The 15019-nt window shown below is 45.8% G+C and overlaps 1 protein-coding gene across 1 annotated transcript in view; it reads left to right on the top strand.

Annotated features, from left to right (window-relative positions):
* Positions 1-15019, top strand: part of STAC (SH3 and cysteine rich domain) — a 50324-nt gene that overhangs the window by 21468 nt on the left and 13837 nt on the right. Inside the window, exons 3-6 of the mRNA XM_056857731.1 lie at positions 4352-4433; positions 5792-5907; positions 9416-9497; positions 12956-13026. Coding sequence (XP_056713709.1) covers positions 4352-4433; positions 5792-5907; positions 9416-9497; positions 12956-13026 — 351 coding nt within the window. The remainder of the gene's footprint in view (positions 1-4351; positions 4434-5791; positions 5908-9415; positions 9498-12955; positions 13027-15019) is intronic.

The raw sequence follows: 15019 nt of genomic DNA, 5'->3' as shown, positions 1-15019 counted from the left end.
TGACTGAATGCATTCACAAACAAATCATGAGTTCTTTGTGAGGTAAATAAGTAGGGTTGCCAGGTCCCTCTTCGCCACCGGCAGGAGGTTTTGGGGGCGGAGCCAGAGGAGGATGGGGTTTGGGGAGGGGAGGAACTTCAATGCCATTGAGTCCAATGGCCAAAGTGGCCATTTTCTCCAGGTGAACTGATCTCTATCATCTGGAGATCAACTGTAATAGCAGGAGATCTCCAGCTAGTACCTGGAGGCTGGCAACCCTATAAATAAGTCTGAGACCCTATAAGTCTGAGATCCCTTTTGCCACAAGGACCCAAGGGTGAAGACATCCCACTTTAGAATACAGGGTTGCCAACTCTGGGTTAAGAAATTCCTGGAGATTTGTGCCTGAGGAGGGCACAGTTTGAGGAGAGGAGGGAGCTCAGTGGGCAAGTGATGCCTAGGGTTACCAACCTCCAGCTGGTGGCTGGAGACCTCCCGCTATTACAACTGATCTCCAAGACACAGAGATCAGTTCAGCTGGAGAAAATGGGTGCTTTGGAAAGTGAACTCTATGGCATTATAACCCATTATAAGTCCCTCCCCTCCCTAAGCCCCACCCTCCTCAGGCTCCACCCCCAAAATCTCCAGGTATTTCCCAACCCATAGTTGACAACCCTAGTGATGCCATAGAGTCCACCCTCCAAAGCTGCCATTTCCTCAAAGGCAACTGATCTCTGTAGTAGGGTTTTCAATCCCCTGCCAGGGGCAATGGATTCCCAGCTTGGTGTCCCTTCCCTCAGGGCCATGTAGCCGGCCAGCAGGGGGGCTTACAAGCAGCAAACTGAGGCCTAGGTCTCTGTCCCTGATGATACGTTGACATCACTTCCAGTGCGCACTGGAAGTGACGTCATCATGTTGCTGGCAACATGTGGATGTTCTAGTATTTGGCAAAAACACTATGGTAAAAACAGCTTCTGCCATTGAGTTTTTGCCCAAATACCAGAGAATCACCATGCCATAGGTGACTGGAAGCGACATCAACACATCACCAGCATCCGAGGCCTAGGCCTCAGTTTGCTGCCAATAAGTCTCCCCTACCCCCCACCCCTATCAGTTGCCAGGGGTAGCTGGCAACCCTACTGTATAGACAGGAGATGAATTGTAATTCTGGAAGAACTCCAGACCCTACCTTGAGGTTGGTAACCTATTTAGGAAGTGTTCAACCTCCCACAATTTAGAAATTCGGGTGCTTTAACAAATTGGGCAGTTATTCTCACGTTCACAAATGGAAATCACTGTTTATTTTAAAAACTTTTCTGCTGTTCCGCTCCATGAGGTAGACCCAGACTCTAAACTAAGAAACAAGAAGCAAGCCCCAAGGGTCGATAGCACAATTTTCTTGCTTTGCGTTGCATAATCCCATTTGGGAAACAGAGAACACTGGGATTTTCTTAGTGGGTTGGTTAACAGGTTCCTCTTGCAATGCAAGTTTCGTAATAGCCATTTTGTATATAAGAAGAAGAAGAGTTGATTTTTATATGCTGACTTCCTCTACCACTTAAGGGAGAATTAAACCGGCTTACAATCACTTTCCCTTCCCCTCCCCACTACAGACACCCTGTGAGGTAGGTGGGGCTGAGGGAGCTGTGACTAGTCCAAGGTCACCCAGCTGAACTTATGTGGAGGAGTGGGGAATCAAACCCAGTTCTCCAGATCAGAGTCCACCACTCCAGACCACTGCTCTTAACCACTATACCACGCTGGCTCTCCATATATATAACTGTGGTCTGCTTACTTTCTTTTGATGAGTCAAAGGATTGGGTGCTCTTAACCACTGCTCTTAACCACTATACCACGCTGGCTCTCCATATATATAACTGTGGTCTGCTTACTTTCTTTTGATGAGTCAAAGGATTGGGTGTTAGGCGAGGATCCCTTCCTTCATCAATTGCTTCTGAATTGAGAAGGGAGAAGGTCTTGTGCTGTGGAATCCCACGGAGAAGGAGAGCTGCATAGAGCACCTGGCCCAATTTCCAGTGTTGCTTTCTGTGTTCTGATCTGGTAAGAAGATTGGCAAATCCCTGGCCTGTTTCTTGAGGACCAAGAGCAGAGATGAAGCACCTCATGCTAATGCAAGCAATCAGCTTTGCGTAATTACAGCCTAGTTTAGGTCTCCATTTCGTTTTCTTTATAGTTTTAAACATCCTGGGAAAAGATGTTTATTCCGTGAGGCTTTTAAAAATCGTTTTGACATTTATTGGGGGGAGGGGGTTATTGGTTTAAGATTATTTTTAAAAACACTGATGCCAAAGCCAATATAGCAACAAATGACAATTTAACATACAATTCCTGGTGTGTTTTTCCCGATCTTTTCCAGGGGGATTTGATGACGCAATACATGCGATTACCAGGGTTGCAAAATTCCTGGAGATTTGAGGGTGAAGCCTAGGGAGGGAGGGGTCTGGGGTGGGGGGACTGCAATGGGGATGTAATGCAAGAGAATGCACCCTCCAAAACAGCCATTTTCTCCAAGGGAACTGGTTTTTGTGGCCTGGAAATCAATTGTGATTTTGGGATAATGCCGCCGCCCCCCACCCCCCACCTAGAGGTTGGCAACTGTAGTTATGACCCAGATGCTAGCTCCTCAATTGCTCCTCCTCCTCTCACAATGGCTTTTGGTGCGTGATGCAGTGGTTAAGAGTGGTGGTTTGGAGCGGTGAACTCTGATCTGGAGAACCGGGTTTGATTCGCCATTCCTCCACGAGTGGCAGAGGCTAATCTGGTGAACCAGGTTGGTTTCCAAGCCAATGAGCCTAATTCACTCCTAAATAAATTGGCCTGAAGATAATGAACAAAACACATCCGGGATTTGCTATTAAACATTGTATTGTGTAGCATTGTAGTTCTCGCCCGTGTTTCTTCCATCATGGAACTCAAGGCAGTGGGCACGGGATTCCTGAGAGCTCTCCCATCTCCCATCTAGGCGCTGACCATCTAGGCCTGCTTAGGTTCAGCAAGCAGCAGAGACCACTGTGGTGCATTGCTTGAAGTGGCTGGATTCTGGGAGACTTGGAATTCAAATCCCCTGCCCTGCTATGAAATTACTGGGTGACCTTGGGTCAGCCACTCTTACAGTCACTCACTTACTCCCCTGGGTTGTTGTGAGGATAAAATGAGCACAGGAGACCCATGAACGCCATTCTGAGATCCTTGGAGGAAGGGCAGGATGAAAATGTACTATATTTGGAATAATTTTCCTTGGCATGATCAGGAAGGGAAGGGGAAAGGCTCAACCAGGAAGGGAAAACTACTTCCCATTAAAAATGAACTGCGTTTCTCCTCCGCATAAATGCTGAAGTGCTATAATGAATGTATAATCTTATTATTTGGGTCTCATGCATATTCAGCAACAAGGAGGAACTTGGCATTGAAAAATAAGATCATGACATTAAAACTGAGGCTTGGGTCTTAAGCAGCATGCCCGGAATACAGACAACGACTTAAGTGCAGTTCTGTTCATGCTGCAGCCACCTTGAGCTAAGAGTAGAAATATTTTAATTAGATAATTAATTGGCTCAGTAATTAAATCGCTAGCATAAGCAATACACTAGATGATGCTGTGGTGGTTTCTTGGAGAGGATTTTTTTTCAAGACCCCTTTTGGCACTTTTACTACCATTTCCACAAGCAGGGTATAAGTATGCTAACACAAACATAGGTTGATGCCCATGCGCAAATGGAATGACACCTGAAGGCCTGAGACTGAGAATCTAGAAGATTCACAATATCACTTGGGGTGGATCCTACCCCATCCTACCACTCCACTGACCAAAGTTTATGTATTTATTAATTAAAATATTTATACCCCATCTTTGGGAGCCAGCATGATGTAGTGTTAAGATGTCAGACTAGGACCTGGGAAACCCAGGTTCCAATCCCCACTCATGACATGGGAGCTTGCTGGAGTGACCTTGGGCCAGTTACACACTCTCTGCCCTAACCCTGGCTTATATTTAGCTGGGAGACCTCCAAGGAATACCATGGTCGGGATGCAGAGGAAGGCAATGGCAAACCACCTCTGAATGTCTCTTGCTGTGAAAACCCTACGGGGTTCCCATCAGTCAGCTGTGACAGCAAAACAACAACAACCCATCTTTTTTTTGGCTCAGCTTTGAAGCCTCCCTCCATTCGGAGACTTCCTCCACATTATGTGGCTGATCCAACAGAGCAAGACCCACTTAAGTTGGAGGAAGTCTCCTTAGGCCAGAGGAAGACTCCTTGAAGGATAGTTAAATCCACCCCATTGCATCAGTATTTAACCATGTTGGATGACATGCTTGTCACATGTTCACATTCTCTCCCTCCCCCTCTAGCCAAAGGGTTTTCGGCGTTACTACAGCTCTCCGCTACTCATCCACGAGCAATTTGGCTGCATCAAAGAGGTCATGCCTATCGGTAAGTGTAGATGGATTTTCCCCCCATTCTGCACATTGTGGCATCAAATGGTTCCGCTTGGTAGTAATGCTTGTTTTCAGCAGAATTTGGACTGATTTCCTTAAAGATAGAAGAAGTAGTACTAGTGAAAGGAATGTGAAGTTGTGTGGACTCCACTGTGGGAGATGACAGGTGACTCTCCAATTTAATCAAGATCTTAAAAAAGAAGCTGGAGGGTGAGAGATTCAAAACAGATAAAAGGAAGTATTTCTTCACACAATGCATAGTTAAATTGTGGAACTCCCTGCCCCAGGATGTTGTGATGGCTGCCAACTTGGAAGGCTTTAAGAGGGGAATGGATATGGAGGAGAGGGGTATTCATGGCTACTAGTCAAAATGGCTACTAGTCAAAATGGCTTCTAGTCATGATGCATACCTGTTCTCTCCAGGATCAGAGGAGCATGCCTATTATATTACAACATGGGTTCTCAACAAGGAGGGAATTCCCCAGGGGAACCACTGTATTACATGCTGTGGAACACAGGCAGGATAATGCTGCTGCAGTTGTCTTGTTTGTGGGCTTCCTAGAGGCACCTGGTTGGCCACTTTGTGAACAGGTTGCTGGACTTACTGGACCTTGGTCTGATCCAGCATGGCCTTTCCTATGTACTTAAGGATTAATGCAGAAACCCCGTGAAGTGAGACAATGGGGCTGTTTCAGGTGGAAAACTTTGGGTCCCATTGCAAGCAGTAGCAGGAGGACTGATAGAAAAGACCCATAGGATGCAATCCATGGAGGAGTGTTCCTCAGTCTCAGCAAGGGCAGTCGTTCCCCCCTGCGAATACACATCGAGAGCCCCCAGCCAGAGGAAAGCAATAGGGGGCAGTATGAAAAAAGTGGTGGGCATAGGAAGGGTTAAGCACCTTTCAGCTCTCCACCATTTTGCCCTCTTCAAATCATGCCTTTACCCAGTGCTTTTTCTGATGTCCATTATAGACACATGAATACATGAAGCTGCCTTATACTGAATCAGACCTTTGGTCCATCAAAGTCAGTATTGTCTACTCAGACTGGCAGCGGCTCTCTAGGGTCTCAGGCAGAGATCTTTCACACCATCTACTTGCCTGGTCCCTTTAACTGGAGATGCTGGGGATTGAACCTGGGGCCTTCTGCCACCTACTGAACCACAGCCCCTCCCCTCAAAGACCAAGGCTCTCAGACCAGCTCCTCTGGTGAACATCTGTTTTGGTCCTCTGCTCAGGATGTAGAGCTAATTTAAATCTTGAAAAGATGTTATGTTGTTTATTAGGGCAGCAAAGCACCTGCTGAGTCTTGCCTTGATATTTTTCTGTGTTTCTCTCTCTCTCTTTTTTGGTAGCTTGTGGCAATAAAGTCGACCCTGTCTATGAAGCACTTCGCTTTGGAACTTCCTTGGCCCAGAAAACCAAGAAAGGCAGTTCTGGGAGTAGCTCTGATTCACCAAAGAGGAATTCTGTAATTATTTTTGTGTCTTTTTTATGATCTGTTCACTACTGCCTGATGTGGGTTGTGGTGGTGCTTGTCTTCCATACAATAATTTCTCTTCCCCTCCCAAATATGTTAGGCACACTTTTGAGATTCAGATGGAGAGAGTATCAGACAAGGACTGGTGAGACGAAGGTTCAAGTCCTTACATAACTATGGAGCGTACTGGTTTGCTTATTATTGATTATTTAGAATATTCGCATGGTTGGCCTTGGACCAGTCACTCTCTTTCTCTCATCCTAACTTGCCTCAGCGTGGTGTAGTGGTTAAGAGCAGTGGTTTGGAGCTGTGGACTCTGATCTGGAGAACAAGGTTTGATTCCCCACTCCTCCACATGAGCGGCAGACTCTAATCTGGTGAACTGGGTTGGTTTCCCTACCCCTGCACATGAAGCCAGCTGGGTGACCTTGGGCTAGTCACAGTTCCCTTAGAGCTCTCTCGGACCCACCTACTTCACAGGGTGTCTGTTGTGGGGAGGGGAAAGCGAGGTGATTGTAAGCCGGTTTGATTCTTCCTTAAGTGGGAGAGAAAGTCTACATATAAAAGCCAACTCTTCTTCTCTTTCTCCTTCTCCTCCTCACTAGAGTATTGTGAGTGTGAAATGAAGCACAGGAGAACAATATACACCTCCCTTACTTCCTTGGATGAAGGATGTAGAAAAATATAATAGTTATAATGTAATATAACTAATGTAATATAGCTTACTATTCAAATTACTTTGTTTCATCTGGGCTAAGGAATGAAATGTTAAGCAAAAGTTATGTGAGAAAGGTGAAATTTGAGGAGCAATCCAAAGAAGAATGGCACCTACCGGTGTTCTGGGAGGGCATTCCAGATATAAAAGTAGACAAAATAACTTAAGAGAGTGTGAGGCCTTCAGACTACTGAAGGAAGTTGGAGAACCGGCGCTATAGTCACAAAATTCAAATTATAAGGCCACCAAGCAGACTCCATTCTGTGATAGAATCTGGCTGGTATGCAAAGCAAAACGAAAAAGGCAATCTTTTATGTGACTGCATGAGAGAGAAACAGAAATGGAGCAGATGGGGAATCCTATTTTATAGGTTTGATTTAGAACACTGAAATTCCACAAGGAAAAACAGGGCCAGAACTATTTTTGATAATTACGAGGAAACCAGCCGTTTCAAAACAGCTGAAATGCTTGCTTCTGCAAAAAAAAAAAAAAAACTATATGCAATGCAGGTGGGATTGTGATGTAGTGGTTCAGAGGGGTGGACTCTAATCTGGAGAACAGGGTTTGATTCCCCACTCCTCCACATGAGTAGCCGACTCTAATCTGGTAGAGAAAATTGGGGTATAAAGCCAACTCTTCTTCCTCTTCTGCTATAATTCTGTCACTTTCTAAGTTTGATATTATCCTCGCCTGCCCCTCAGTCTGTCTTGAATGCACCTTTAGTTCTTGAGACTGGTATTACACACATAGGCATGCAGATGTGCACGCGCTCACACACGTGTAGTTCTGAGGAGAGACCTGGCCTGAAGATTTCATGTCCTTACAGGACAAGGGCAAGATGCCCTTCTTTGGCTCTGTGTATCACAGAACTCCTCCATATGGAAAAGACTTCTGTGGAAGCCTGCATACACATACAATAAAGAAGAAGGAGTTGGTTTTTATACCCCACTTTTCTCTACCTTTAAGGAGTCTCACAGCAGCTTGCAATCGCCTTCCCTTCCCCTCCCCACAACAGACATCTTGTGAGGTAGGTGGGGCTGAGAGAGTTCGGAGAGAACTGTGACTGGCCCAAGGTCACCTTCCAGGTTTCATGTGGAGGAGTGGGGAAACCAACCCAGTTCACCAGAATAGAGTCCGCTGCTCGTGTTGAGGAATGGGGAATCAAACCCGGTTCTTCAGATTAGAGTCCACCGCTCTTAACCACCACACCACGCTGGCTCTCAAAAAGCCCTATTACAGACTATTTCACTTACTTTTTCAGTTTGATATCTCCTGCAGGCAGAACCAGCTCTGTGCCGCTCTCGTGATCCTTCCTTTCTGTTCCTTTAATTCACCCCAAATTTCCACAAATGTAATTATTGCCTGCCAAATCAGTCACGTACTACGTTCAATAAAGAACGATTACTCAAGCCTACAAAACATGAACATATTGTCAGCTTGCCTTGAAATTTTGATCAGATGGCGGGTAGGTGTACGCACAGAATGCCAACAGGCCGTGGGATTTACTCCTTGGCGAGTCAGGCTGCTGTGTAACGGATTGCGCATAAGAGTTTGGCACTCAAGACCGCAGCCTATTTAGAAAAATATACATGGACAAGATGACGGAGAAAGGTAGGGTTGCAGGACTTGTGAGAGTTCAGGAAAACATTTTAAACCAGAGCCTTATTATTTTGAAACATTACAATAATACACACAGCGGTATATTAAACTTTCCCCTAAGCACCAGCCTGTTCATCCCTGTGTCTGCAGTTGTCTCAGAGCATTTCAAAGATTGTCTGGTCCAGGCTGCCGCAAAGGGGGCTTACAGCCAGGTAAACAAGCATTCGATTGAACTGTTCAGCAGATTTAATATGTCTAAGGTTGCCAACCTCCAGGTGGAGGCTGGAGATCTCCTGCTATTACAGCTGATCTCCAGCACTTCAATGGCACCTGTGAAGTGAGAAGAATATAATGCACTCCTCCCCTTAATAGAGGGTGACCTGACTCAGAGCGACAAAGATCTTGCTGGAGGATATAATATGTATCTGCACAGTGACTCACTTCCAGGGGACTTGGGAGCATGCTGTCTTCCCGCCTTGCGTTCCCTCCACCACCATAATGACAGTCATTGTATTAGTAACGGAAGAATTTGTGTTCCGGTTTGTTACGACTAGTTGCTGGGGTTACGATGTGTAGCTTAACCTAGTCGGATTCAAAGTATCTGCTAAAACACTAGCCAGCAGTGGTTTGGAGCAGTGGTTTGGAGCGGTGGACTCTGATCTGGAGAACCAGGTTTGATTCCCCACTCCTCCACATGACCGGCGGAGGCTAATCTGGTGAACCAGGTTGGTTTCCTCACTCCTACACATGAAGCCAGATGGGTGACCTTGGGCAAGTCACACTCTCCCAGCCTCACCTACCTCACAGGGTGTTTGTTGTGGGGAAGGGAAGGTGATTGTAAGCCGGTTTGAGTCTTCCTTAAGTGATAAAGAAACTCGGCACATACAAACCAACTCTTCTTCTTCTTCCGTTCCCCTTTATTTCCTTTCCCAAGTCAAAAAAGAGCCTTTTGTGTACGCTCGCTTAAACGTCTCAGTGTCCAAGTTCCATTGAGTGCTCTCTCCTTGTGTGTTTGAATAATTCCGCCTCTGGTTAGCGCGTGATCACCAGGGCTGGCACTTCAACCTGATTCCCTCCGCACCGCCACCACACCAAGCTGTTGTCATGTGCATAAAATCTCTGATGTGTTGATTTCACCTCCTTGCTCACTTTCACTCTCTTCCTCCTCCTCTTCCTTTCTTGTAGACGTCAGACTTGGCAGAGGTTCCCGAGGAAGGGGATAGTCCGGGAAGCATGTGTGATGTCATCAGGAAACGCAGCAACAGTGGTAAGTGTGAAGTTAACATTCTCCATGATCTCTGATGTTCCAACTGAAGGCCCGTGATCATTTCCATCTCTTTTCGTCACAGGACTTTTCCGTCAATCATCTGCCATTTGTTCAAACATTATTTATGAAATTAGTCATACACGCAGTTGGTTTTCTAGTCTGCTTGAAGTGTAAGCCAAATTTTGGAGTTATCGCAGCTCTCCCACCAAGGCTTATAGGGCTGGTTTTCCACTCCCCGCTGAACACATGAAGCTGTCTTATAATGAGTCAGGCCAATAGTCTGTCAAGGTCAGTATTGTCTACTTTGATTGGCAGTGCATTCCCAGACTGTGAGGCTACGGTCTTTTACATCACCTACTGCCTGATCCCTTTAGCTGGAGAGGCTGAGGATTGAACCTGGGACCTTCTGCATGCCAAGCAGATGCTCTGCCTCTGAGCCATGGTCCATCCCCTGCTGTCTTCCCAAAGGTTTCACCTCTTAAATCAGGGGTGTCAAAGTCAATTGTTATGAGGGCCAGATATGGCATAAATGCCTCTTGGTCAGACCAGGCAATGCCTCGCCAGATCAAGAGTGGGGGGTGGCTGCCTCGGCTGGCTCACGCGCCAGATAAGAGCTCTCAATGGGCCAAATCCAACCCCTATATTGCAGCTTAGGATCTTATCCATCTGCTCGCCAGATATAGCTTTATGTTACACCTCAGAGGCGCCACATAACTTAAGACATTTCTGATAGGTATGATTGTTTTATGGGGCTATTTTAAATGTTGTTTTTAAGGTTTTATCTATTTAAGGGGATGTTATACCCCTCTGTAAGCCGCTCTGAGCCCAACCTTGGCCAGGGAGAGCAGGGTAGAAGTTGAAATAATAAATAAATAAGCAAACCCACAGGCCTTATGTTTGATACCCCTGCCTTAAATAGTTCTTATTTTCCTGATCTCAGGAACACATATCTCACCTATTAAGAGTTTCATCCTTACAGACAGCAAATCATTCTGATCAAGATAAAATGTCTTCAGATCTCTGTGTACAGCTTTACCTGTTTTAGATTAAAAGGAGCTGCTGGAAATGGAATCTGCACAACTTGGCATTGTTTGTACCAGAAGCTTGCTGACAGAGTTGTGAGCGCATTTGTCAAATCTCCAAACCAACATCAGTGAGAGCATGTCAACAGTCCTTTTGATCAGTGCCGGATCTCTTTACAACTCTCCTTTCAGAAGCTCAGCATATAAATTATAAAGTAGCTACTCTGAAATTTTCCTCATTGTAGATTTAATGAGTCTGCATAGATTGTGGAAGCAGTAAAGCTTTTGTCTTGTTCCCAAAGTTTCCACAGGCCTCTAGGATGCAAACACATGGAAACCAGTAGATTTGAGGGACAGTTGTCTGATCCAGTACCAGGTGACCACTTCTGTCATGACTCTTAGCCCTGTGCTAACAACTGGCGCATGGAGAAGGATCTGAATTCCATAGGCCAGTTCCTCTGTGGTACATTAATGCAGTGGATTTCAGATGTGCATAAACTGAACCTATGTACACAAAGCTTGCAGAGAATGGCCTCTTGGGGACGTGCAGCAAGGTTCTTTCTAGCCTTAACTTTTGCACCACACCACCATCTTGTCTTCTGACCCAGCCTAGGGTCAAACCTATTAAAGCTTAATAGAGCCAGCACCAACTCAGCAGTTTACTAAGGCACTGGAGACTGCTATTCTATCTCTTGCAAGAGCTGGAGAACCCCAGTATTGTCTGGAGAGCAACCTGATAGCATGGTGAATGTGTGACATTTATAGGGAAAATTTTATGAAGAATCCCAACCATGGCGCTTCTGGGTTTAACCCCAGAAGTGACATAAATGTGTCGAACACAGCTGCATTCGCAATCACCACTCCAAGCAGCATGGCGGATTGGGGGGCAATTGCCCGCAGCAAACGCCAACCTGGCAACCCTAGGCTGCAGGCAGGCTGGGTATTCAGAGCCCTCTGCCAGCAAAACCCACATACCCACTCCATCTTTTCAAATTTTAATTCAGATGTTGCCAGTCCTCTTTGCTACGTCTGCGAGTACAGAGTCTGACCACACCCTACAAGAAGTGGCAACAGGCCAAAACAGGGTCTCTTTTTCTTTGGTTATCCCCAGCAGGCAGGTTGGGGGGGAGGGGTTGCGTTGTCAGCAGTTGGGCTGTGAGCTGAGGAACCTGTAATCGTTAAAATTAGGGCTGCCAACCTCCGGGTAATAGCTGGAGATCGCCTGCTATTTCAACTGATCTCCAGCCGATAGAGATCAGTTCCCCTGGAGAAAATGGCCGCTTTGGCAATGGGACTCCATGGCATTGAAGTCCCTCCCTGAACCCCACCCTCCTCAGGCTTTGCCCCCAAACCCACCAAACCCCAAAGAGGGACCTGGCAACCCTAATTAAAATGGTGGCCTGATTTCTTCCAGTCTGGTGTGTCTGTGTTGTACTTCTCTCCTTCCCCTTCTGGCTAGTTCCCGCTCCGGGCACAATAGTGATTGTTATTATTGCTTCCACAGACAATGACTTCATCTAGAGTTACAAAGAGTTAACGGAAATGTTTCCCACCAGCAGCACAGTGTGCCAGGGCCTTTGATTATGGAATTATTTCCATAAGAAGCCAAGTTGATTCTATTAATAATTTCAATGTTATGAATTGATGCTGTGGTGTGTTGCCATGTCAACACCCCGAACCAAGACTTTAGAATAGCGGTGGCATACCAATGGTGGGGATGTATCGCTAGATGTAGGTATGCAGAAATTTGGTTGACTGTAAATCCTAATATCAACAATCCCAAACCAATTTTGTGGGTCTCTGAAACCCAAAGATATACTGTTAAATGTATCAGAAAAATGTATGTATCTGAAAAATGGAGAAATATATATATATCATGAGCTGAACTTTTTGACACAAAATATTTACCACTTGCTTTCCCCCTTCATCCACAACTTTTTTATTACACCATACATCAAAGAAGAAACAGCTCATTCATATTTGTAAAGAAATTTTGCTAAAACACCAATATGATCAGTGCTAGCAGTCCTCTACCTAAGGTGTCCTGGAGATGGTAAGGGGTGAACCTTGACTATTTCATTCCAAGAAGGTTCTGCTTGGTGATGGTGAAAGTTTCCAAATCTCCTCAGAATGAGAGTAAGATAGTAGGGTTGCCAGCCTCCAGGAGAGGCCTGGAGATCTCCCAGAATGGCTCCTGTGGAGGGTGAACTCTGTGGCCATGTCCCTGGCTGAGGACTCTTCCCCTCTCCAAACCCGGCACTCTCCAGGCTTCACCCCCAAATCGCCAGGAATTTCCTAAGGTAGAATTGGCAACCCTAAGCGAAATTGAGAAATTAAAAGGATGCAATTAGAATAAGCAAATACGCCATACATCTGACTGGCTTGTTTTAGCAGCTGGATTAACAACAATTCTGTTTCTTGTCTCTTTGATTACAGTATTTACCTACTCGTTAAACGGTACAGCAGATTTCGGAGATGAACCGAAGAACATAAACTCCCTCATACAGGTGGCTTTTCAATAAGACAGTAACAAGCTCATATTGTACTGAAGAGGTTTGATTTTGCACCTACCTATCGAGTGCATTTTTTATCTTGCCCTTCTACTGAGGAACTCGGGGCATTAACATGTGGGTCTTCCTGCCTCATGTTATCCTCACAATAACCCTGTGTGGTAGGCGAGGCTCAGAGAGAGTGTCTGGGACAAGGACTCTGGCAGGCATCATGGCCAAATGGAGATTTGAACACTGCTCTCTCTTGCTCAGGGAAATGATATTCCCAAGGATGTCAGGAGTGTCACTTCTAGAAGCCCCCAGCAGTGGATCTAGTGAGCTCTCCCTGCTGTCTTCCCAAAAATAAAGGAGAGTTGCTTGGGAAAAGAGTGGGAGAGTATCAATTGGGGTTCTCTCTCTTTCTCTCTCTCTCTCTCTCTCACTCTCTCTCTCTCTTAGCTTTCCTGCTTCGAAAAATCAAAAGTCTTTCTCGGCCAAGGCAATGGGAGTATACGCATTATGATCAGGGAGATCTCCTGCTATTACAGTTGATCTCCAGATGGTCAGAATCAATTCCCCTGGAGACTCTGTAGCCCTCCCCAAACCCCGCTCTCCCCAGGCTCCACCCCCAAAATCTCCAGGTATTTCCCAACCCAAAGCTGGCAACCCTAATTACGATTGATGGATGGGGAAGACCTGCATAATTAGCCATGTCGACACAATTCCTATGTGCTTACAATCATAACAATATTTTTTTAGATTTTAGGCTGCTCTATTCCGACAAGCCGGGCTCGAAGTGGCTTACAACAGCATTATGCAATTATACAATTAAAAACCCGGGTACAGTATATAATTTAATTAAAGCATCAGATAAAATCGACCAGTGCCCTTAATTTGTGACAAGACGAATAATTATAAATATTCCCAGCAACAGAAGAGAATGAGGGGAAGGAAGCGATACGGAGGCCATCAAAATAGAAACTTGCTGTCCTCAGCCGTATGCCCGGTGGAACAACTTTGTCTTACAGACCCTGCAGAATTGATTCAAGCCCCACAGGGACCGGATCTCACTTGGCAGAGTGTTCCCCTCGATTGGGGCCGGGGCCGAAAACATTCTGGCCCCGGTTGAGGACAGCCAGATGCCTTTCAAGCCAGGGATCACCAGCAGATTTTCTCCAGCAGAGCAAAGCGCTCTTTGGGGGATATAACGGGAGAGGCGGTCCCACAGATAGGACAGTCCCAGACCATTCAGGGCTTTAAAAGTCCATACTAAAACCTTAATCATGCTTCAGTCTTCAATCTGGAGCCAGTGCAGCTGGCAGAGCACTGGTCAAATATGTGATCTCCATGGGGTCGCCATAAGGACCCGTGACGCTGCATTGTGGACCAGTTGAGGTTTCCGGACCAGTCTTAAGGGCAGCCCTGCATAGAGCAAGTTACAGTAGTGTAATGTGGAGGTGACTGTTGCACGGATCACTGTCAGGAAGAGATAGATAAGGGGACCAGCTGCTTTGCCTGGCGAAGATGATGAAACCAAACCAAAGAGGTTGAGCTAGGAAATGCTAAAATTACAAATATATAAATTTTAATATGGTGCACAGTAAAGTTAAAAACAAGGCCTATAACATAGGTGAGTCATTCACAGTCAGTAAATACATGAAACTCATACACATTTGATGTAAAATCTTACAATGACCAAATAGGACACAATAAGGATGATAAAACGCCATTCTGGCGACAGCAGTGACCTGTGCCTCCATTGTGAGGGAGGCATCTAAAGTCATACCCAGACTCATGACGGAAGATGCTGGTATTAATTGCACCCCATCAAGATCTGGGAGCCCGCCCCCCAACCCCATATCCCCCAGGCCCAGCCACATTTTCTCCATCTTTGATGGATTCAATTTGATTATTCAATTTGATGGATTCAATTTCAGCCAACTCTGCTTCAACCATCCTGCTATCGCCTCCAGACAACTGGCCAATATATCCAGGGTGGTATCCAGGAGGC

This window comes from Euleptes europaea, chromosome 11 (assembly GCF_029931775.1).
Source record: "Euleptes europaea isolate rEulEur1 chromosome 11, rEulEur1.hap1, whole genome shotgun sequence".
In the NCBI taxonomy this organism is placed as follows: domain Eukaryota; kingdom Metazoa; phylum Chordata; class Lepidosauria; order Squamata; family Sphaerodactylidae; genus Euleptes; species Euleptes europaea.
This window is presented reverse-complemented; position numbering and strand designations above follow the sequence as displayed.